The sequence below is a fragment of the Prosopis cineraria genome, unplaced genomic scaffold (assembly GCF_029017545.1).
Source record: "Prosopis cineraria cultivar Desert tree isolate PC_DT_omini unplaced genomic scaffold, ASM2901754v1 PC15, whole genome shotgun sequence".
Lineage (NCBI taxonomy): Eukaryota > Viridiplantae > Streptophyta > Magnoliopsida > Fabales > Fabaceae > Prosopis > Prosopis cineraria.
In genome coordinates this window covers 3,038,367-3,062,245 of record NW_026555346.1, presented here as the reverse complement: position 1 = coordinate 3,062,245, position 23,879 = coordinate 3,038,367, and the positions used below count along the sequence as shown (strand labels likewise).

The 23,879-nt window shown below is 34.3% G+C and overlaps 4 protein-coding genes across 8 annotated transcripts; 3 read left to right on the top strand and 1 right to left on the bottom strand.

Moving 5' to 3' along the window:
* Positions 1–412: 412 nt before the first annotated feature.
* On the bottom strand, positions 413–1,801 carry LOC129294752 (uncharacterized). Of its 3 annotated transcripts, XM_054933227.1 has the most exons (3): positions 1,346–1,800; positions 1,117–1,156; positions 413–1,018 (listed from the first exon to the last, which is right to left on the bottom strand). In XM_054933227.1, the coding sequence occupies exons 1-3, from the start codon at positions 1,678–1,680 to the stop codon at positions 992–994; spliced, it is 402 nt and encodes a 133-aa protein (XP_054789202.1). In that variant the 5' UTR covers positions 1,681–1,800; the 3' UTR covers positions 413–991. The 3 variants fall into 3 exon arrangements, with proteins under 3 accessions (XP_054789202.1, XP_054789200.1, XP_054789201.1); XM_054933225.1 differs by lacking the exon at positions 1,117–1,156 and having other exon boundaries at positions 1,346–1,801; XM_054933226.1 differs by lacking the exon at positions 413–1,018 and having other exon boundaries at positions 1,066–1,156; positions 1,346–1,801.
* Positions 1,802–2,640: 839 nt separating this feature from the next.
* LOC129294118 (V-type proton ATPase 16 kDa proteolipid subunit-like) lies at positions 2,641–5,300 on the top strand. 2 transcript variants are annotated; one of them, XM_054932253.1, is made up of 4 exons: positions 2,641–2,890; positions 3,394–3,679; positions 4,384–4,451; positions 4,941–5,005. In XM_054932253.1, exons 1-3 carry the CDS (start codon positions 2,815–2,817, stop codon positions 4,412–4,414), a joined length of 393 nt encoding a protein of 130 aa, XP_054788228.1. In that variant the 5' UTR covers positions 2,641–2,814; the 3' UTR covers positions 4,415–4,451; positions 4,941–5,005. The 2 variants fall into 2 exon arrangements, with proteins under 2 accessions (XP_054788228.1, XP_054788227.1); XM_054932252.1 differs by lacking the exon at positions 4,384–4,451 and having other exon boundaries at positions 2,654–2,890; positions 4,941–5,300.
* A 1,367-nt stretch (positions 5,301–6,667) lies between these two features.
* Positions 6,668–8,157, top strand: LOC129294530 (acetyltransferase At1g77540). Of its 2 annotated transcripts, XM_054932955.1 has the most exons (3): positions 6,668–6,792; positions 6,977–7,260; positions 7,898–8,157. In XM_054932955.1, exons 2-3 carry the CDS (start codon positions 6,988–6,990, stop codon positions 7,967–7,969), a joined length of 345 nt encoding a protein of 114 aa, XP_054788930.1. In that variant the 5' UTR covers positions 6,668–6,792; positions 6,977–6,987; the 3' UTR covers positions 7,970–8,157. The 2 variants fall into 2 exon arrangements, with proteins under 2 accessions (XP_054788930.1, XP_054788929.1); XM_054932954.1 differs by lacking the exon at positions 6,668–6,792 and having other exon boundaries at positions 6,821–7,260.
* A 5,508-nt stretch (positions 8,158–13,665) lies between these two features.
* LOC129294156 (IAA-amino acid hydrolase ILR1-like 6) lies at positions 13,666–21,335 on the top strand. Its single transcript, XM_054932328.1, has 5 exons — positions 13,666–14,256; positions 14,445–14,570; positions 20,025–20,339; positions 20,423–20,551; positions 20,726–21,335. Exons 1-5 carry the CDS (start codon positions 13,744–13,746, stop codon positions 21,089–21,091), a joined length of 1,449 nt encoding a protein of 482 aa, XP_054788303.1. The 5' UTR covers positions 13,666–13,743; the 3' UTR covers positions 21,092–21,335.
* The last annotated feature ends 2,544 nt before the right edge of the window (positions 21,336–23,879 follow it).

Genomic DNA, 23,879 nt, shown 5'->3' with positions numbered 1-23,879 from the left:
TGAAGTCTTTGCCCTGTTTCGGAAAGCGTGGCATTATCTGGATTTGACCGGGCAAAGAATCCCTAACAGCTACCCTCCCATCTTTGCCACCGCCTTCTGGGTTTGAAATCCACGGAGAGAGATGCCTTGAAACTATACATTTTATCGTTTAGATATTGTGAGGCAAGAAGCAAGAATTATGATTCCGTGTTCTTCTGAAAAGCCTTCTTATCTTACTTGGTTGCTATCTTGCATGTGACAGATTATCATGCAACTTGCAGTAGAACATGGGTTACCTTTGGACAACCTCTGGGATCTCACACCTGCCCTTTTTACTCACACTTCAAATTCTGCCAAGGGGCGGAGGCGTGGAGCGTTCCAAGGCTTGTTTTGCTCTAATCATGTAAACTAAAACTAATCAGTCATCTAATAATGATGACAAATTGCAAGGCCTATTTGTTATATTTATATTCTTATAAAAACGGAGTATCTAGTATGTACACTTGAAAACAATGCATAAACTCTCAACCAGGAAAGAAAATTTGTCACAAAGACGGATGCGCCTTCGAAGCGAGTTTTTTAACTTTCGAGCGCTGAGGAATTGTGGACTATGGAGATACCTAGGAGCGCAGAGCAACAAGACTACTCTTCGTGAAATAAAAATACACAAAATGACTTCTGCTCTGATCTTATTTACAAGAAGAAAAAATTTAATTATATTAATAAAACACTTGTCAAATCTCAACTTTTTTTTTATATTTTTTATTAAATACTTTAAATAAAAATATCACGAATAAAATTTAAAAATATTTATTAAAGATAAAAATTAAAATTCTTTAATTTTTTAAATAAAATTGATAAAATTTAAAATTTTCCTTAATTTGAATAAAATGGGATGGAAGTGAGGACGAGAAAGGATTCACTCTTCACCTCAGGGCGAGCGATGCGTCTTCTTACATGTCACCGCCAATCTGGCATATCCCACGGCGCTTTCGACCATGCGGGAAATTGATCAGAGGCAATTCCCAAATTCAAGTCTCTAGATAAAAATAAATGGAAGCGTCAAATCCATTCTTTTCCACTTTTGATATTACCACCATCTCAACTGTAATAATATGAATTCAGATTCAGACTTACTAAATAGACAGTCATAACTTTGTCGTCTAACTTTGTAGACCTAGAATTTTGAGCCACACAAGCAATGCAGTCAAGAAAGATCATTAACGAAATTGACACAAGACTCACATGAATCTAATTTACATGTATCATAGCTTCTTATTAGTTCGACACGGAACCACCATTCCAAAAAACTCATATGCAGCGACTGACAGCCAAACTCAGACAGAGGGAACAAGAAGTAAATTACAGTTCGGAGCCGCAGAAAGGGCAGAATCTGTAGTCGGGCTCCACAACTCGTTCGCAGAATCGGCAACGCAAAATATCGGAGACTTCCGGCAACGACGGGGTGGTCTTGGGTGGCGAGGGGAAGGAGTAAGATTGCGGGAAGAAGAACTTGCAATTGTTACAATACAGGAGTGGGTCCTTGCCTGGCCACCGCCAAACGGGAACAAAGAAGAGCTTCAACACCTTGTCGTATTCCACTAGATCGGCCGGCGAGCTACAGTTTACACATCTGCCCATACCCGATTTCAGCACCTGACGCACCTGTTGCTCTAACCCTCCCACAAAGAAGAAGAACATCTCCCCCCGACTTTCTGATACCCTCTCTGCTTCAGTCTCGCTCGGCAAAAGACGGTTCTACTTTGCGTATATATTGCTATTTTACCCTTCTCTTTTCTCCAGAGTTCCCTCGAGTCTCGAGTATTCTTGGGCCTTCTCCTCTCTGGACCCTGACAACTACCAATCATAAATAAAGTTTTCTTTAATTAAAAACAGAACATAATAAATAAAGCTTATAGCATATACAGAGCCGCGTAAAAAAAGAAAAACAGAGATTGAGTACGCTTGGCTTCTAGTTTAATACGTGAGAGATCCAATTATTTGTTAGGTTTAATAAAATTATATTTCAAATATAATTTGAAAGTACTTTTAAAAATTACCCAAACTGTAAAATTTGAGAGATTGAGAACTTTTTGAAAATTATTCTACTTTTAAAAATAAAAAAATTGTTTAAATGTTTTCAAAAATAAAAATAAGACCAAACAAACCTAAGAGGATGATTTTGGACGTGTGGAATATAATTGAGCTATCCTCTGCATATAACCACATGTATACCACTTAAGCCAAATAAAAATTGAATAAACTACAAGACATGGACAACTACTTAATTTTTTAATACTCATAACAAATCCTCTTCCACTTTTAATATTTTTCTTCTTTACTATTTACAGTGCTACCAAAACATGTAGTTTAAGGTGCTACAAATGTTTTCCTATTTTCATATACATCATTTTTTAATTATTATCTAAAAGATTGAATTTTTTAGTACACCGATAGGATACAAACAACAATTAAAAAAAAACCAAAAAGAAGATAGATTTAGGGGTTTATTGCGGTTGACATGGACAATGAGGCCCAAAATCAAACTGCTTGAATCTGATAAAATATGGGCTTTTATCTAGCCCAATCATAAGGCTATGCGAGAGAGACCAAGTGAAACGTGCCACAACGATGACTCCAGAGTCCCAAAGTGGGGACTAAGGGTAAAACGGAGAATGTACGGAAAAGCGACGCCTCTCTCCCCCCGCCCCTGTGGCTCGACCATCGTCCTGATTCATTAGACCATCGTCAATCATTGCAACCTCCCTCTCTTGGCCTTCGTCATCCTTACCAAAAAGAAAGAAGATCCCGCTGCCTCTTCGACAGCGATCAACCATGGCAGGTTTCAGCGGTGACGAAACTGCTCCATTCTTCGGCTTCCTTGGAGCCGCTGCTGCCCTCGTCTTCTCCTGTAACTCTCATTTCATTTTTTCGCTTTTTTTCCTTTGTCGTCTTCTAATTTGCTCGAAACTTCTATGTAAATGCACTTGGGTGTAATTTTCTTGTTTTGGGGTTGTTTGGTTCAAGGAAATATGCAATTAATGAATTGACATTCATCGCCTTAATTTTATGTTGTCTTCGAAGTTGAAAATAAATGAAATCCTAACAAGTAATTTATTTCTTCGGGATTTTTCCCCTGAAGACATCGTAGAAGCTTATGTAGACTATTATTTGTTAGCATGTTTCACTTTTAATAACTGGGATACACTTTCCTATTCGACGATCAGGGAAACCATGTGTCATTCTCACGTTCGATTTACGTTTATTCGATCTACTTTAATCATAGATTTCTCTGGGCGTCGAGTGATATTTTGATTTTGTTTTCGTATACCCTGTGCTAATCCCAGAAAACAACGATTTGGAATAGATAGCATTGAAATTTTGCGTACTTAGTTATTTTAAATTCGATATCAGGTATGGGAGCCGCTTACGGAACGGCAAAGAGTGGAGTAGGCGTGGCCTCCATGGGAGTCATGAGGCCAGAGCTCGTCATGAAATCCATTGTCCCAGTGGTAATGGCTGGAGTGCTGGGTATTTATGGATTAATCATAGCTGTTATTATTAGTACAGGAATTAACCCGAAAGCAAAATCTTACTATCTCTTCGATGGGTATGCCCATTTATCGTCCGGCCTTGCCTGTGGCCTTGCCGGACTTTCTGCTGGGATGGCAATTGGAATTGTTGGGGATGCTGGAGTTCGGTATGTTTTATTTTTCTTAGTTTATCCGTTTTTTATGTCTCGTACTTAATTTTGTAAATAGTAAAATAAAATTGGGCTTGTCAACCGTATGAAATGGAAAATAAGACTATGTTGACTCCTGCCACAACTTCAAGTGATCAATCCTTTGTCTTCTCATGAGCTGCCATTTTTTTAACTTTAATCCAAAAAAAAAAAATGTATGAAGGAGTTCAGAACTTCAAATTTGTCAGAGTTGGATACTGTTGCTGTTTCCATTTGATTTATGGTTGCTTAAGATATACTGCTGTGGACACAGATGCCTTACCGTCTTCTGTTATATATATATATTTTGGATTGATAGTGATCATTTACGTACCTAGTTGCTTTACAACATTTGCTTTGGCAATTGACAAATTTGTTGTAAATCTTGTCTTCATGGAGAAAAATATGGAAACAATTACTCCTCCGGTTTTAAATGTCAGAACTAAATAACTAATTCACATGGATTAAGAAATCAGTTAAGTTTTTGTTTGTGAAAATTCCTGCTGAGTTGAAATTTCCAGTTAAAAATAGCTATTACCTATAACTTTTTACTTTGTTATGCTTGTTATTTTTCTTGCAGTTAGAAATTTGTAGTAGTCTTGTGCAATCGCAATGAGTAAACTCATGTACTTTATTTCATGTTATGCTGATCATCTGTATTGAGTTATGATAATTATTTACAGTGCAACTGGGTTTTGCTGGAATAGCACTTGACTTTGCTTTTTCTGAGCATTTTCGTTTGGAGTTAAGGGTAAGCTTTTACCAAGATAATGAGGGAGTTTCAGGGCTAAATTGACTGCTTGTTGTGTGGCACGACTGACTTTGCTTTTTGTTGAAACTAATGTATTATGCGAATGTCCATCTTTTTCCCCGTCTCAGCAATTGGCATTTCGAAAGGCAAATTACATGTAAATGAATTTAGTATCAATTGAAGGGACTTATATTTGAGAATTGTCTTTGGAACTTGTGCTTTATTTTGTGCAACTTTTGAGTGATCTCTGTAAGCATTTTGCGTTGGTGTACGCTTGTTTTGTACGTGAGGCTTCGCCGTTTACCTGTTGCATTTCGATGTTCTGATGTTTTCATTTCTGACACCTTATCGTCGTATTCTTTCATCTTCATATGTGTGTGCGTGCGAGCATCTGCGCGCCTGTGCTCCATATTTTTTCATTTTTAATCGCGTCATGGATGAAAAGAGGCAAGAATTCTGAGCCAGGTATTTTTGTTGCGGGTTTTTCAGGGCTAACGCCCAGCAGCCAAAGCTATTCGTGGGAATGATTCTTATCCTGATATTTGCGGAAGCTCTTGCTCTCTACGGCCTCATCGTGGGCATCATTCTCTCGTCCCGTGCAGGCCAATCCCGTGCCGATTGAAAGCAAGCCGGAGGGGTTATAGTGGGATGGTCACCAGTAAAGCTTTATGATGTACCATAATTGTGCATTCCCTGTGACTGCAGTTTATCACTATTTTTTCAGGAGACAATCCCCTCTACCGTAGACGCGGATTCCAATAGTTTTTTTTTCCGAGTTTTGATTTTCTTGCGTCTTGTTGTCTCGATAGGATTTCGTGTCTCTTATTTATTCAGACTATTCCGTTCTCATATGGCTGTGATACTTTGCCCTTGTTTTTGCAGGCTCTTGTTTTGAATTAATGGAATTCACTTCGCCCAAAATAATAATCGGTACCATTTTATCGGTAATGATTTTGATATTTTAGAGCTAAATATAATAAAAATTTATATATTATCTTGTGTATTTATTGAAAATTTCCTTTTTTATTCTTAATCATGCCTCATTAAATAAATAATTACCTGTCAAACTATTAATATCGGTTCGTTTTAAAAAGCATAAATAAATAGGCGCGAACGCCGATCTGATATTTATTTGGGAAAATTATTGTTAATGATCTGGAGAAATAATATTTATTATAAAGGACCATAAAAATTAAAATTACTTTGAAGGACTAGGATAAATATAATTGATTATTATAACTTTAATATAAAACCTATTAATAATACCTTATAATTAAGGGCATTACATGAGTCACAAAAAAATTTAAAAAAATAAAATTATATGGATTTCAATTCCACACAAATAAAAATAAAAATATAGTATTATATTTAATTAAATCAATATATTTTAAAAATAATTACTTTTTAAATAATTAATTGAATATAATTTTAAAAAATTATTACAATTATTATCAAATTCATTGTTGATTATAAATAATAGGGTTAATGAATAAATAGAACCTAAACTATTATTCAAAAATTATTTTAGACCATGAACCTTTAAAATATATAAAATAAATACTAAACTTTTAAATTCATAATAAAATAAATTTTGATCGTTAACTTTTTAATGCTGTTACTGTAAGTGCTGTTTACAGTTTATTTTTTTACGAATTTAACCCTGATCATTTCAATGCTCGTGTGGACAGTAACGATATTAAAAAAGTTTATGATCAAAATTTATTTTATTATAAATTTAAAAGTTTAGCATTTATTTTATATATTTTAAAAGTTTCAGATTTTATTTGCTTATTAACCTTAAATAATAAACCACTGCAAATTGGAGATGATGCGTCAAAACTTGCAAAACTTGTATATTTAAATTTGAATTGATTCTGCCAGCATGTGATGTTGATATTTAACTCCTCTTATATTTAAATTTGCGAATTTTCAAGGCACAAGAAATTTGTTTATTTACTATTGCCAATCATGTAACTATCAAATTCGAGATATGGCTAGAAAAAATAGAGAAGATTTGATTAACGATGATTTTACATTTTAAAATTTATATTACGATATTTGGTCCTTCTCAATAATTATTAATTTTAAGATCCTTTTCGGTAAATATTATTTTTTTCCATGTTCTCAACAATAATCTTCCCTATTCGTTTTTGTTTTTTTTTTGACCAGTTATAATCTCCCCTATTCAGTGCAGACAATTTCCCCCTAGATTCTCATGTATCATATGAACGCATCTTGAGTGCCTCCTTCCCATCCCCGTTGCGTTCCCCAATCTCTTTCCCAACCCCACTCAACGTCTCCCCCCGCCCCCCTTTTCTTTTCTCTCTCTCTTCTTTTCTCGGTAGGTTATCTTTCCCTCTCCTTCTACCTGCGGTTGCTCAATCTCCTCCCTCAAACACTATAATTTCCCTCATTTCTACTTGTTTTACCCAGTGTCTGCTTTGTCTTGCCTTGCTCTTAATCAATTCTGGTTTTGACTTTTGATATGTCCGCTATCAATTGCCTAATGTTATCTCACAACGCAGACACAGGGCAAATGGCGGCGGCAACCAAATCGGAAGGCGAGGGTGGTGCCGGGGCTGTTCCCAAGATAGTATGGAACGAAAGGCAGCACAAGTTCGAGACGGAGGATAAGGAGGCGTATATACAGTACGTGCTGAGAAACGATGATAAGGTGATGGATTTGATCCACACTTTTGTACCGTCTTCCAAGAGGGGTTTGGGCTTGGCCTCTCACCTCTGCGTTTCGGCCTTTCAACACGCCCAGTCCCATTCCTTATTGGTCATTCCCACCTGTTCTTATGTCTCTGTGAGTTCAATTTCTTCCATCCCTTCCTGAGTTTGTTTCGTTTACACAGCAAATCCCCCGGGACAACTATCCCTTACTTTATCTATTAGAATTTTGAAGGCCCTATAGCTCACCTTTCTTGAAGCCGTAACCTTAAATTGAATCTGCCCGGATCTTGTTATCCTTTCCTTTTGTGAGTTTCTGAATACAAGACCACTTACTAGCTGACAGATTGCACTTATTTGTTCACATCTTAATTGTTAGGAGAAATTCATGAGAACTGGAAAATACTTATTTCCGTCAGTTATCCTTGTATGCTTGCATCTCGACTAGGCAATGTTTCGTGCTCGTCGCTTCAGCATTCAGGTTATTTAAGTATATTCAACACTTCATGTTCTCACAGGGAGAGACGGGGGTGTACTCATAGGCTCGTGTTGCAATTTACCTGTGGGATAAATAGTTTGTTTTAGCTTCGCGTAATTGTGTCTGCGATCTTCAGTTAGTTTTTGTGTTGATTTTCGGTAGTAACCAATCATCTCTGCTTTTCTGATTAAATATCAACTTGTAGATGCCATAATGGCGGCTTTAAACCCGCACGCCAAAGTGGTGTGTGCATGGGTCATTTTATTCCTTGCGTGACAGATAATGTTGTTGGCAGGACACGTTTGTTCCCAGGAACCCATCTTGGAAGTCTGTCTTGTACACGGAAGGGGGGAAATCCAATATCTGAACTTGAGAACCATCTGGCTTTGAAATAAATGTCTAGGCTTTTTATGAAAGCCCTGAACGTCAGTTCTGAAGTGATTATGTTACGGATCAAACTGTAGAAAGTATCGTGTTTGGACATCATGTAGATGTTGGGGCGTTGAAATTAACAACCCGGGGTCTATTATGTGGTAAAATTTGTGTTGTTGAGCACTGACCGTCTTGCTGGGTTTCTTGTAATGAAGCACAGAAGCAGTAGTGAACACGGCAAAATTCTTGTCACTGCTGAGTGAGAGCACGAGTTAGACCATAGCTGAATTGCAAACACTTAGGAACTCGCCGCCACATCTTCCCATTGAACCAAGCCCCGGGCTCAGGAAAAGGAATTTCTGGTGCACTTTCTTTATTGAAGTAAAATTAAAAAAAAAAAAGTAGGCATCCAAGTATCACGATTTTAGTTGAAGTAAAAATTCAAATAAAAGGTTAATTTTAGCAGAGAATAGATTTCGCATATTCCATGAATAATAACTTGAAAGTTTTGAAAGTGATGAGTATTTGTTAACAAAAACGGGGTGGGTGGTTAGGTGATCACTGATCAACACCAGTCAGGAAGATTGGTTGTGTGGGCTGTCGTTAGGCCCGCCCCAAGCATGTGCGGTGGGAGCAGTTTAATTTGAGAAAGGGAGGATGTGGTGAGACCGGATAGGATTCTCTCCTTTTCCTTCCCCTTTCTCTTTCCTTTTTTTTTCTTAATTTTTAATTATTAAATTAATATTTTGGATGATTCAAATTTGATTTCCTTCAAACTATTTCATTTTATTTTATTTTTTAATTGTCCCTATTAAATTTTAATAATTTGAATTTTATTATTTATATTTTTATAATTTAATATTTTAATAATAATTTTATAGAAAATTAAATTTAAATCGTCTAAATTTTAATCTAATCACTAAAAAGGGGAAAAAGGGAAAAGGACGAAAGGAGAGGAGAGAATCTTTACCTGCGGTGAGAATGGGGTTGTTGATAGGCATGATTCGTTTGAGTTGCCGTTAGTTTCAATATGTGAACGCAACCGGGCGTGAATTCAGTCACAAGTTGGTTCACTATAGAGCCCTCTTCAGTTGTCTGTGGATCATGGCATTGGCAGCAACACATTGAGCCTAACAAGTTGTGAGAGGAAAAGGCATTCACCTTCATGTTTGTATTAGGAGCAAGGTTCGGTATATCCTTTGTCCTGCAGCGGCGGGCGATAGATAATTTGATATGCAGGTGGATCCTCCCCGGAGATGTGGTACCACATTCAATGTCCTCTGTTCCTCTCACTCATTTTAATGATGGGACTGATGTGACTTAGACATGTAATGGATATACATAGGGAGAGGAAGAGATGTATGGCTGTTGTGACTTCTTACCTTGCACCTGCAAACTACTTCCTTTAATCTTATTTATAAATTATTTTTATTGATCTCATCAATATTAATATAATAAAGATATAAAGAATAAAATTTTATAAAATTATAAAAATAACCCTCAAAAAATAAATAAATTATATAACATTATTTTTCTGTTTTTCTCTCTCATACTTTTTAAGAATAGTTTAGACATTTTATTTAAAATAAAATATCACTATTTATTCAATGACTTATAAAGTGGATCACTTCATCCTTTTAAAATGTTATCTATAAAGTGAACTGAAGGGAGTACAGTAATTGCGATCTCTTTTGATCTTTCTCCATATTCTTATACACAATTAGGTATGGTATACATGCACCCATACCCATATAGGTTGGAGCTATGATGTATTCTTTTGATTTAAAAATATAAAATATTTTTAATATGAATTTACCCACTGGTAAAATAATTAATTGTATTTAAATTAATATTATTTTTTATAAGTGTTTTTATTTAATAAGTTATTTTATTTTAAAGTAAATATAAAGTGATTTATTTATTAATTATGAGCACTTTAAAAAAATATTAATTACACTTTAAAATATTAAAAGTATTTTATATTTTTTAATATTTAATTCTCTCTGAATAGGAACTTCTCCTTTGCCATAATCCTTTAAAAAGCTCGGGTATATTAATAATTGCGTCTCAATCCTGTGTTTTGTATCATTCATTCTTCCACCTGACTAGCTACTCCTGCGTTCTTTCAATCCTTGTTCCTTTCCTCAATGTTGTGATTGTTTTTTGAATTGGCTTTTATTGACTGCATTGTTAATTGATGATATGCTTCGCTCCTCCCATTTATATAGAAAGGTAATGAGTTTTTAATTTCATTTAAAATACTTGTTATTGACTTTTTATTTTAAAATTCTGTTTACTCTATTAAATGGTTGTAAATGAAAATGTATTATTAAAATATGCAAATTGAACAAAAACAAAGTTAAGAACTTGTTTCACTTTTAAAGATAATTATAATAAGTTTTAAGATCCTTATTCATTCTAACAGAACATTGTTAAAGTGACTTGTAAATAAGATGGAATAGAATATAGTAATTAATTAATTAATTAATTACACATCCTTGGTATATTTTGGTAAACATGGTATTGTTCTCGTTGAATATTCATGCACCCACAGCTTCCCCTAATTTAATAATAATATTTTCCTCATTTCGAAATAACTAATTAATCGCTTTGCTCTCGATCAAATAGGAAATAGCATACAAAATGTCTTAGTGTCAGAATAAATATAACAATATTAGAACCTCTTATATTTAAATGTGTCCGATTAACTCATTGCTCATTGTAACTGGATTAATTCCTCCATTGTTGCCATTGAAAAGGGGGCAAGACAAGCAGACAAATTAATTAGCAAGGCCCATCGAAAAACAGGAGCGACAGTAATAAGTAAAATTATGAAAACAATTAAGGTAATAATACACAGAAAACTCCAAAGTTATTGGACTGGGTGGGGCCTGGGAGTCGTGTTCTTCATCTCACCGTCCACGCCAAGTTTCTTCACAAATCATATTTTTGAAAGATACATGAGTCGCCCTTTTTTCTTCCGACCATGTTTTAATTAATTAGTGTTTTCCCTTCACCTCTAATTAATGATCTCTCGCCTCTATTTTCTGATTCTCATACATTTTATGCACGTTTTAATTTATATACTCGTATTTAATTTTTTTCTGTAATAAATAATTCTATCAATGGCTTAACTTTATTAAATTTTTAAAAAAATTTTATGCTTCAAAACCACCGGAGGAAAATAATAAAACACCCTGCATTTGACTTCAAAGAAAACGATTGAACCTGATCGGGATCTTAATATGATTATGGAGATACTTGTGCGCCACAAAAAAAAAAAATGACAAAAGGAAGAATGAAAATGGGAAGAAGCATTTAGGCCGTGAATGGCGTGGGGGTTGGCAAGTCGCTCTCCAATTAAAGGGTGTAGTTACTGAGGTACGTACACTGTAGAGTGTAGACTGTTGTGGACTCACGCTGCGTAGGCCTACTGTTTATAACTAAAACTGGTAAATCCAGGTCTGACATGGTTAGCCAGGTCAAATAAACATGAAAATTTTTAAAACACGGCTTAAAATAAATTCAGGCTTGGTTTGAATCCCCCAGTAAAAAATATATTTTAACATTATATATAACGTATTAAATATTAATTAATTATTTTAACATTTTATCAGCATTAACCCTTCGTGCATCTATGATAATTGTCATCTTCTTACATCAACATGAAGCATCAAACTTTTGATAACAAATACAAGAGCATTTATTAGTACATTTCAAGATTTTGTTGACTAGACTATTTCAATTAATGATAAAACTATTACTAGAGTCAATGAATGATATGTGAATATTATGATCTTGATTAATTTGTTATTATTGATGCTTCAAATGAGCTAGTAAAGTTCATTATTGATCTGACCTTTTCAAATTTATATAACAATATTTGTAATTCTTTATATTATATTGATTGTGGTTGAAAAAGCAATGCACATATTGTCCCCAAGAAAACTTGTATATTATGAAAGATGATGGAAACATGAATTCACTTGATAATCTTTATTTTATAGATTTTTTAAATTTAATTTCAACATTAGACCTCCAGATCATTAAATAAAGTTTAAAGCGTGTGTCCAACTAATTTTAATGCATAATACTAGTAAGTTAATGGAGTTGCACAGAAATACATGTCTAATAGTTATTTGAATGGGAAAACATGTTTTTGACGCCGGCCTAAGAAATGTTTGGATGAAATAAAAAAAATAAAAAAATGTATACATCGTATTTTTAGGTGTCCATGTACGTGATCCTAGATTATCATTTACTATAAGGAGGTAGTTTTCATTATACTGACCTTTTACATGATCATTAATGAGCCTGTTTTATATTGAATTATACTTGACTTGTTTTGTTTTCACCTACAAACTAATTGCACGTTATTGTTTCTCATATTCGAAGCACCGAATGTTTAAAAATATTAACTTTTAATGATGATATATAGTCACTCCATTGTAAGAATTTTAGTGCTGTTTACAAGAATGTCTTTGATTATTCGATGTAAAAAATTATGAATTTTTCTCAATCTATTTCATATTGTATCTCTTTATAATACTCAATCAAACTATTTGTTATATTTTACTTATACACGATTGACATTGTCAACGATAACTAAACATCTTCATCTTGTATAAAACATCATAGAGAACACATTTATGAAATATTTTTCTACAAAAATAAATTTATCATAAATATTGTTCTAAAATTTTCACAACATGATTATCTTTTTGTTGTAGTCAATTAATCATGCTCAAAGTTTCATTTGTTGAATAGATCTTTGTTTTTTCCCCCTGCAAACTATCTATTTGACCAGGATCTAATATTGACGCATAATTGCAGAATCCACTGCACAGATTGAGCATTGATCACTGACTACATGCGCAATATGTTAAACTAATCATGCTATCAATATACAATAGGAAATACACGCTTAATTTTTAATTATTATTTCGGTGAAGAAAAGGCCGGTGAAAGTGGAGGGGCCCTAACTCCCAGCTGCCCCATTTCGCCTCACGCCCACGAGCTTGAAGGGACGGTTAAAATTTTACTCTCTCCGTTTAAAATTATAAAATATTTTTAATTAAATTAAACCTCTTAATAAATATAAAATTATTTATTAATAAAAATATTTAAAAAATAATAATTATATCTCAAAAAATTAAAAATATTTTAAATTTTTAATTTAATTTTTTAAAAAATGTTTTATATTTTTAACCGAGAGGATAATAAATTTAATTTAAAAATAAGAAGAATTATTTTTAAAAATTATTTATAGACAAAAATTAATATAAAATTATTTTAAAAATAAAAAAATGACTTATTTTTAAAATAATATTTACTATTAATCTTTTTTAAAAATAATTTACCTGAGTGTTTTTTATTATTGTTATTCTCTCCTAAAAATATGATTTGAAAACATCTTTCTTTTTGTTGTTAAAGGGAACTTATCAGGATTTCCCTCTCATCCCACTCGCTCTATTTTCCCAACCAAACACATCCTTATTCAAATCAATCACGTCACGTCATCGCTCCTGGCCCTGCATTCCGTCCCTCTTCTCTCCACGTGCTTATTTCACTTATTCCCTATCATCCTCACCCTCACAATAAACTATTCAATTTTATTATTATTATTAAATATATATCCTTCCTTTTCATTCCCACGTGTTTAAATTCCCCGTCCTCCTTGTCCTTCTTTCTCAGCCCACACTTTCTCAACTTCCACCTCCGGTACTATCGCTCTCTCTTTCTCTCAGTTTCAGAGAAACAAAGACCAACATGAAAATCAATCAATCTTGCTTTTCCTGTGCGATTACTTTCCTATTGATCCTCCTGCATCCCAAACACTTAACCCTGTCCCTCGCCGAGCTGGCCGCATCCTCTTACGATGCAGTCTTCTCCGCTGACCGGAGATGTCACGGCCTGGAGAAAAAAGCCCGGACGAAGAACTCACTGACAACCTCCGCCGCTTGCAAAAACCAGACGCTCCGATCAGGAACAGAGCTATCGGGCTGCCAAATATGGACGGAAGCATGGTCGGAGGCGGTGCTGGGAATCGCGCGGCAACAGGAGATGGTGGAGTGGCTGAAAAGATTGAGGAGGAGGATCCACGAGAATCCGGAGCTGGCTTTCGAGGAAACCGAGACGAGCCGGTTGATAAGAGAGGAGCTGGATCGGATGGAAGTTAGTTATCGATACCCTCTGGCCCAGACCGGTATTCGGGCCTGGATCGGCACGGGCGGTCCGCCTTTTGTTGCCATCAGAGCTGACATGGACGCACTCCCCATTCAGGTTCCCTCTAAATTGTACCTTTTCCTTCCTGTTCCTTAAAAAAAAAAAGGTAAGAGAAATCTCGGTGCTCTCCTAGCTAGGCCTAGCTCAATAATGCATTTATCGTCTAGAAGCGACAAGGTAAATTGGGTTATTTCACACTCTGCGGAAGAAGTGTGATGAGAGGGCGTGGGTTTGCTTGATTGCAGGAAGCAGTGGAATGGGAGTACAAATCTAAAGTTGCGGGTAAAATGCATGCTTGTGGGCACGACGCACATGTGACCATGCTCGTTGGTGCTGCCAAAATCCTCAAGAGTCGCGAGCATTTATTGAAGGTTTGTCCTTCCATTCCCTACTCCATCTCACTACTGCAGTAAAATAATTTTGTCGCTCTATTTTGATGTTTTTATTCAAAGCTACTCTCCTTTCCCTAAACTTGCATCCTCTATGGCTCTATCCTTTTTGAAATGGTGAGATCCGATAACGGCCTGCGGGGTTTAAACTCGTTCAATATTAAAACAATCCTCCCTGTGGTTTGATCATACTTCTATTTATATGTATGATTCGCTGTATGCAAATACAATCTTCTCTTTTCAATTTAATTTCTTAGGATGCGTTTGGTTTTCCTTCGTTTCACGTTCAGAAAGTAAAATTTTACTTTCAGAAAGTTGAAAGTTGTTTGGGTAAAATATTTGGCAGAAAAGCACATCCTGAAAGTACATTCAAACAGTAGCTGAAAGTGAATTTCTGAAACGTAACTGTCTGAAGCTTTTGAAAAGTGGATTTGAAAAGTAGGATGTTATTTGACCATACTACCCTAAGTTTAATCTCTTATTTTTTATTTAAAAAATAGTTAATTCATTAAAAATATAATTATTATTTTAATAATAATAATTAGGTATCAATTTTTTTAGTATTATAAATTAAGTAATTAATCATGTTAATTTTTAACATTAATGTATAATAAAAATTACAAATCTTTATTACATCTTTTAAAATTACAAATTAAAAAATACAAATAATTAGAGATCAAATTTTTAGCATTATAGATCAAAATTTATGTTATTTATAATCTTTATTATATTTTTTAAATATTTTGAATATATTATATTTATATAATAAAAATTATAAATCATTATAAATCAATGTCCTTTTTGGTAATTGTACATTCAAAAACACATTTCACTATCACAAACCAAACAACTTTCAATATATCAAACTGACTTTTAAAAAAATATATCCAAACACAAATTTCGTTACAACAACTGACTTTCATTAAACTGACTTTCTCCAAATGAATTTTCACCAAATGAACTTTTAGCAAACTGAAAACCAAACCCACACTTAAATCCCATCAAATGCCGTTTGCGTTCAGTTAGCTTTTGTACGGCGGGCCGAACGGTCGTGTGGGGAAGGTGTGGTGGACACGTGTTTCCGGTTGGATATCGACTTCACATGTTTGGAAACTTGCACAGTGCAGTTATTCTAAAAACCTGCTCCGCCTCGAAATTTTCACCCTGCGCCACGTATTATTCACTCGCCACATGGACAGTATTTGTCCCAGCTGTTCCTTCTGCTTCTCAATCAGTCGATTCTGATTAACAGAAAAAAACCGATTTAGAAGATTGGTTTATTCACCGGAGTACGGTGATTAGTTTTTTTTCCCCCTTGGCCTTGGGTCTTTGCTGTACATGGTCTAGGGAGATTTTTCTAATCTCTTTGTTTATATTTAATAAAGCGAATTTATGTTAAAAATCGATATAGTTGTTGGAGGCACTTGCATATGATAATTAAGTCTCTGAGAGGGGACCCTTTGAGTGGCGGTGCCCAGGTTGAAGTTACGAGCTTTCTCAACTTTTAGCCAAAGAACCTCAAATACTCTACACCATCTGAAAAGTGAAAGCAGAGTGTGATCAGAGCTTTCATTAATTCTATGTGGATAAGCTTTAAGTCCCGAGTGGGGTTAACTAAGTTACTGTGGACGTACGTCAGTTGATCTCTTCACCCAAGAGAGACAATGGAAAACAAAAACGAGTTCCGCTGTTAAACCATTTAGTTACCCTTTCCCATCCACCCCTCCTGTTCTCTCCTTTTTTCTCTCTGGACTGTAGAACAAGGGTAGATTCTCAAAGCCTTGTTTAAAGAACGGTTTAAGCATGAAAAATATAAAATTTTTATGATAACCAAGCTTTTGAGCTCGATCTTGATAAGTTTTAAAAAGATAACTCAAATTTGAGCGATCTTACAAATTCTATTATATTTTTTCTCTTTTATTTTGAAATGTGCTGTTTGACAAATGAAAAAAATCTTAAATATTTAATTATTTTAAGTTCTCTAACTCTCTTCATCTCTTGACTCAATATCTCCATTTTGCCCTCGCCTTTTATCTAGTTGTCTCGCATCTCCTTTTAGCTCTCTCCATCTTTCGCCTCACCTCTCCTCTCCCTCTTGTCTATGTACTCAACTTCTCTTGATTTGGTGTCTCCTTTTCAGTGTTCTATTGCTTTGACTATTTAGCCTTCTTATTCTTAGGTAATTCCTCTTTTGACATAAATCTCTTTTTTAGGCTATGAGCGTCCAATATTTTAATGATGCTTGTTTTTGAGATTTCAATTTGATTTAAAAGTTTTGATCCCTCATCTTATTTTGTGAGGATTATATCAATATACCTCATTTATTTTGTTTTTTGAATTTTGTTGTGAATTATAATGGCATCAACTAAGACACATTTAGATTTTAAAATCTTTTATTGATGATATAAGACCTTGATTTAGTTTATGTTAAATTTTAAAATTAAATTATAATATTAAATATTACTATATTGAATTAAATTATCTTTTAAAAAAGTAACATTAAATTACAAATATCTAACTTTTTTTAATTTTCAAAGCCTGACCTTAAATCTTTTCAATAAAGATCGAGCCTCGAGATTCAATAGAAATTTAAAAAATTGTGTTTTACGGTTTAGACCTTTAAGGACTAGACTTGCCCATTTTTTTCATTTTTATCTCTCACCCCTCACACCCAAATAAAAAAATTAGGGTTGTTCATGTAGTTTAGATGCTTGACCCAGCTTCGTAAAATTTCATTTAGCCTAGCCTTAAAAAAAATAGCTAGACAAAATTAGGTATGTTTGGGCTTGGTTAGTGTTTGGGACAGCTAATGGGCAAGGTATATTGCCTTATCCATTTGGCTCTCCCGAACAATATATATGTATACAATATTATTTTTTTATATATCAAAGATTAATGTTAAATGTGCATTTAGTTAATTGAAATTGTGGTTTTGTTTAAAAAATTCATGTACATTTCATCCTTATTAAAGTTTATATTGATATTTTATTACGCTTAAGTCTTCATGATATTTCTTTCTTTCTTTCATTTTACATGTAGATTTTCTTTTCTTTCTTTCTTTTAGTTGTTTGCATGTTAATTATTAATTGTTTTTTTTTTTTCAGATTCTCCTCTTTTTTGTGTATTTGAGGAGATCAAGTATTTTTCTCTAGATGCTCCTTCTTTTGTTACATCTAAGTCTTCCTTTTATATATATATATATATATATAAAAAATAAAGATGCTATCTTTTTATATGAATTAATTTATAATTGATTTTATCAATATATTTTTTTCTCTCTTTTTAGCCATCACCAGGCAGCGGACTGCAAAATGTAGTTCTATTCATGTGCAGCCGTGATATAAACTATTGCTTTCTTCCCCACCTTTTCAATGGAGCAAGGTCAACCCATTCGTGACCGCCCAACAAAAGGGAAGGCATTCTCATATTCAGCCACTACTTTTTAAAACGTTTATTAAATAAAATTTACTAACATTTTATTACTTTAGCTAAAAGCCATTCTTATTTTATCAATCCGTTATCCTATGTTTTTATAAATTGAATGCTTTTCTTTAAGGGTGTGTTTGAATTTTAATTGAAAAAAATTGATTAAAAAAAATTAATTATTAAAATGTGATGGTGTTTGGATGAAATTTTAAGAATTGATTATGATATTAATTTTTTAAAATGAAATAAATTTTAACTTATTTTAAATGAAATTTTAGAAACCAAATAGAGTTTAAGAAAATTGAGGTGTTTGGATAAAATTTTTTAAAATTATAATTTTAAATTTAAAATTAATTTTAAAAGAATATTCAAACAGAACTTAAGCGAGAAGGGCAGATTGGCATCTCCTGCATCACTAGGACGGAACTTGTCCTGACGAAAGGTTTATATGCTGTTGAGCCTAGGTGCTCACTATCGAATATCGTCATCCAATATGGCCGGCTTTTAAGTGTATTGACCAGAGCGCGTGATTCAATAGGACAGCTTCGCTCAGTGTCCTGAGGAGTATGGAATCTCCAAGTATGGGACATTTGAAAAGTTAGATAAAAGAGTGTAGCGTTTGTTTAGTTAATTTGTCAAAAATTTATTTAATAAAAATTGTTATCCTAAAATTTATATCTAAATGTATATACTTATTCTCCTCCTTGAATGTTCCAACTCTCATTTGTCACTTCAAATCAAATTTTGACTTGCTTTTGAAGATTCACTTCTAAACCTTTTTTTAATCTACATTTCAAAAATTATTTTGCCTCCATTTAAAAATTCTCAAATAAATTTTAACATTTAAAAAATTTGGAAGTGTTTTTCAAATGCCAAATGTCCCTTTTATCCAAACAAGCCTGTAGTCTTTTTCTTGCCCATTTGTAATGAAGGAGGTACCAATTCAGATGCCACTATTTATATGATCACATGATTATGTGTTTGTTTGGATAAAAGTTAGTTTGTAAAAATTTCATTTAACAAAAATTGATTTAGTAAAAGTTAATTATTATAATAAAATTTATATTTGAACATGAAATGTCTTCTTGAAAGATATTAAAAATCAAACAACAATTGAATTCAAATTTCATTTCAAAAGTTTTTATCTTTTAGAAATCCTATCTTTAAAACCAAATGACACTAAGCAAGAATTATCATGGAGGCCGCTCTTGTCTTGTCCTGGACAGAATTCTTGGCTCTCAGGTCTAAAACCAACCGAAGTTTCTGGTGATTTAGAAGGGGCTTTTTTCAAGGTAGAGATTTAGAGTTAGAAGGTTTCTTGAAAAATATTACTTTTAACTTAAATTATGAGACATTTTTTTTAAAAAAATTTTGTACAAAAATATAAGGCATTTTGGGTAAATTAAAATTTTATTAAATGCAGTAATTTTAATATTATCCTTTATCTCTTTATAATTAATTTCTGTCATTTATCATTTTAATATATTAAATGATGAATATTTTTAAAAATTTATATTTTTATTTTAAAAAGATAAGATTATTAAATATATTTAATGAGATTTATTGATATGTAATATTTTATTTAAAAAAATTTTTTAAATTTAAGATTGAGGGAGTAACATTTAATATTTAAGGATCAATTTCAGATTTCACTTGGAGTCATTTTAAGGGGAAAATAATAATAAGAGGACAAACGGTGGTAGCTGACAAAACGCTCTACTGTACATGCAGGAATTAATTAATATTTAGTATCCGATTAAAACCCGCGCACTAGATTGGTATAGGGAAGTCTGATTATCCAAAATGTTACAATCCAAATTCGAAGGCTTACCAATTTTGTCAATAGATATCGGAGTATTCTGACAGGATACTAGTTTCTGCTTGTCTTCCGCATATGTGTGTCTGTATTATTCAAATCATTAATGGCATATGCCGTATGTCATCAGCTTTAGTAAACCTTCCAGCACTTTGATTTCCTCCGACATTTGACCATTGATGTGTGCTTCACAGGGAACTGTGGTACTGATATTCCAGCCAGCGGAGGAAGCTGGGAATGGAGCAAAGCGAATGATAGAAGAGGGTGCTCTGGAAGATGTGGAGGCTATATTTGCCGCTCATGTATCCCATCAGCTCCCAACCGGCATTATTGGTTCGAGGCCCGGACCTCTGCTCGCCGGCTGTGGCTTTTTCAGAGCTGTCATTAGCGGCAAAAAGGCTCGAGCTGCCACCCCACACCACTCTCTTGATCAACTCTTGGCTGCTTCGGCCGCTGTCATCAGCTTACAGGGTATTGTTTCTCGAGAATCAGACCCATTAGATTCCCAGGTATGGCCCCTTCTGTTTCGAATCCTTAATACTTATTCGTATTACTGGTCACTCACTCACGACTGGCTGGCTTATTAACTCAGGTTGTCTCAGTGACTTCTTTCGACGGAGGAAACAATCTTGACATGATACCGGACAGAGTGGTTCTCGGTGGGACTTTCAGAGCTTTCTCTAACGCAAGCTTTTACCAGCTCCTTGAAAGAATAGAGCAGGTTAGCCACCGATATATAACTGATTAGTGATCTGAAATTAGGTAAAAAGAATCGTTCAAGCCACTCTTAATATTGAAACTGCCGAGCACAGAGAGGGACACGGTCACGAATACTTAATTTAGAGTAATAAAGTAAATAGCGAACGGCGTGAGTCAAATTGGTGGTCTCAAACAGGTGATGGTGGAACAAGCCAGCGTCTACAGATGCTCGGCAGAAGTAGACTTCTTCGAAAAGGAATACACCATTTATCCTCCGACAGTGAACAATGATAGAACTTATGCGCACGTGAGGAAAGCGGCGACGGATTTGCTGGGCGAAACAAGTTTCAGGGTGGTCCCACCCATGATGGGTGCCGAAGACTTCTCCTTCTTTTCGGAGGTCGTGCCGGCTGCTTTCTTCTACATAGGGATCAGGAACGAGACGCTGGGATCTACTCACACCGGGCATTCTCCTCTTTTTATGATCGATGAAGATGTTCTTCCCATCGGCGCTGCCACTCACGCCACCATTGCCGAAAGGTACCTCATTCAACACCATTGATTCCGCGTATTTCTGGGCAGGCTCTCGTGTCTCCGGTTTGAACTTATTCACAACTTCTGTACAAAATTAGAAAAGAAAACTAGAAAAGTTATGTTGTTCTGGAGTTGTTACTTGGGTTGGGCTTGTAGAGATAGAGTCAGAACAAAGCCCATCCTGTAGCGAAGTGGAGATCCAGAAAAGTTGTCATATGGATTTAATGTCAAGTTTGTCGATGATGCTTCAATTCTATTGATTTTGAGGCAGATGTCCATGAGTGTAAACTAATCGTGTAAAAAAACTGTTGTGCTCTCACCGAGATTCACAGTGATCTGCTGCCCCTTCCAAAATGAACCCAACGTGCACACGAGAAGGAGTTTGAGTTGGCGGCGATAAATACTGCGATCCCCACTGGCCTTTTGTCTCTCTCCGGTCTTTTTCGCATGTATCAATTAAAATACCCTCTCACCTTTTTTCTTTTTTTGTCCAATGCCTTTTTTCTTTTTTGAACCTTTGTATCTCATTGCCCCTCATTTGCCACATTTTCACATGCACCTGGACAAATACCTCCACACACCGATCGATCATAATAAGAGACAGAAGAGAAGACACATAAGTTAATTATTGTAATTCGGTTAATTTGGATGCACACAAATATTAGCACTTCACATGAAGCCATTCAAAGATTTTGAAGACACAAATTTCAAGGCCTATTTCTACGCAAAGTTTATATTTTGTACCTTGTGTGCAGAATCTAATGCATCTATATACAAGAAGCTGAACCTTGTCCACCCTCCACGTAATCTCTCTCAAAGCTCAATCATAAAAATTTTAATATTAAATTTAGACTTTCATAATGAATAAATTTGTTACAATTTTTTATTTTAATAAATATAAAATCAATACTTTCAATCTGAATTATGTCACATTATTATTACCCTGGTGAGCACCGAACTCCCACGATAAATCTGTGTCCTTATGCGAGAGAGTGTTTCGCTGCTGTAATTCATTGTTATATTCCCTCCTTTTTGTTCACTTACTGTGTTACACAATTGCCACAAAATAATATTTGCAAAAATCGCACCCAAGACTCCTAGGTTGAAGAAATTCGTATTTAAAATCCAATACATTTTAAATTGATTCTGTAATACGTTTTTTTTTAGCAAAAAAACTTATTTTCCTCTTGTTTATAATGTACAAATTTCTTAGGTGTATACACAATAGACTATTTGTATATAACATGACAAAATTTACACATTAGCAATATAATATTTATTTATGATACGTAGTCCGTGATATTTAGTTGAGTAATATTAATATACAATTTCTCAAGGTGTATGAAACAATAGAAGATTTATATATAATATGACTAAGTCCATAGATTGACAATATAATATCTATTCATTATACATGTGTGTGGTTTAGTTGGATAATAAAGTACAAGTTTTTTAGGTGTATAAACAATAGAATATCCGTAAATAATATGACAAGGTCCTTACATTAACAATATAATATTTATTTATTATATATAATTCATGTGATTTAATTTTATTAAATAATAATGCATAAGTTTTGCAAATGTATGAATAGCAGAATGTTCACATGTAACAAACAATGTACATACATTAACAACTCAATATGCATTTATCATACATGGTCTGTGCACGATATTTTTTCACATGAGGGATAAATAAGTATTTTCACCTGAAAATTTATTTACATATCACGCCTTTGGGCTGGGCCGGTAAAATTCGAAGTGTCTTGAGCTTTATCCAAATTTCTCTTATCTAGGAGCTTAAGTGCGATTCTTTCATATTCTTTCTTCGTGCCATCGACAATCTCACACCGCAGACCTCTATTGCTCTACACAGTATACAACCTTCGAAGAAAGTAGCCCCATGGCCTCCGCAGCCAAATCTAATCTAAGTAGCCCTAACGCCATACGCGCACGCTCACGGATATTCTTTTTTTCTGACTCATTATCCTTATCCAGCACTAATTTCACGTCCTTCAAGTAGTTTTTCGCTCGCAACATGAATTAGTGATTCACCAAACAAAATATTTATGTATATATGTAGCAAAAAGCCAAGCGATATATACGCGAAGCAAGCGTAGTTCGTCTTCAGGAATTAATACCGAACTCCCTCCAACATTGAGAGCGAATTAATTTCAAATCTTAACCCATTCGTATGCGAAGTAGAAGATGGGAAGAGATTTCCTAGGAAATGAAGGATTTGTTTGATTCGCGCCCGCTCAAGGTCGTATTTTCAGTTCACGTGAAATCTCCATTTTAGCCAATAACTATTCATGTTCAATGTGGCCAAAGAAAAAAGTCCACCCTTCTTGACCCATTCAATTCCACGACTGATATTCACACGATATAGGATTTATATTAATCAAAATATTAGGTTGCCTTTTACTCTGTAAATCATTTTGGCGCCATCGTTTCTAGATTCATAGAAGGTAACCGTATTTGTGATATCAGTGGAGGCCAATCATCAAAGATAAGGCCGAATGCGCATGCAAACTTTTTTGTTTATGCAATTCCTTTGCTGCACAATTCAGATTCTCATTTGTATTCTTGATGTGCCCGTATGAAAAAGGTGCGCTCTAGCGCCTCAATGGATTACCCTTCACCGCGATTTCAAAAAGTTACAAGCTTTAATTAATTGGATCTTCGTTCTTCTCTCAATCTTTGCTGGTCAATTCTTCAAACGTCAATACTCGCATCTCAAAAGCGTTCATGTAATGAAAAACTACAGTTTTCTTTTGAAAAAGGAAAAAGAGAGCATGCTTATGAATTAATAAGAGA

Bases quoted from the DNA above. Each gene is read 5' to 3' on its own strand.
- LOC129294752 (XM_054933225.1), bottom strand. From the start codon at position 1,680: ATGTTCTTCTTCTTTGTGGGAGGGTTAGAGCAACAGGTGCGTCAGGTG. The intron at 1,019-1,345 runs GTAATTTACTTC...ATTTTTATCTAG, and splicing joins CCTTTCTGCGGCTCCGAACT to AGACTTGAATTTGGGAATTG.
- LOC129294118 (XM_054932252.1), top strand. From the start codon at position 2,815: ATGGCAGGTTTCAGCGGTGACGAAACTGCTCCATTCTTCGGCTTCCTT. The intron at 2,891-3,393 runs GTAACTCTCATT...ATTCGATATCAG, and splicing joins TGCTGCCCTCGTCTTCTCCT to GTATGGGAGCCGCTTACGGA. The intron at 3,680-4,940 runs GTATGTTTTATT...CGGGTTTTTCAG, and splicing joins GTTGGGGATGCTGGAGTTCG to GGCTAACGCCCAGCAGCCAA.
- LOC129294530 (XM_054932954.1), top strand. From the start codon at position 6,937: ATGTCCGCTATCAATTGCCTAATGTTATCTCACAACGCAGACACAGGG. The intron at 7,261-7,897 runs GTGAGTTCAATT...TGTTGTTGGCAG, and splicing joins CCACCTGTTCTTATGTCTCT to GACACGTTTGTTCCCAGGAA.
- LOC129294156 (XM_054932328.1), top strand. From the start codon at position 13,744: ATGAAAATCAATCAATCTTGCTTTTCCTGTGCGATTACTTTCCTATTG. The intron at 14,257-14,444 runs GTTCCCTCTAAA...GCTTGATTGCAG, and splicing joins TGGACGCACTCCCCATTCAG to GAAGCAGTGGAATGGGAGTA. The intron at 20,340-20,422 runs GTATGGCCCCTT...TTATTAACTCAG, and splicing joins CAGACCCATTAGATTCCCAG to GTTGTCTCAGTGACTTCTTT.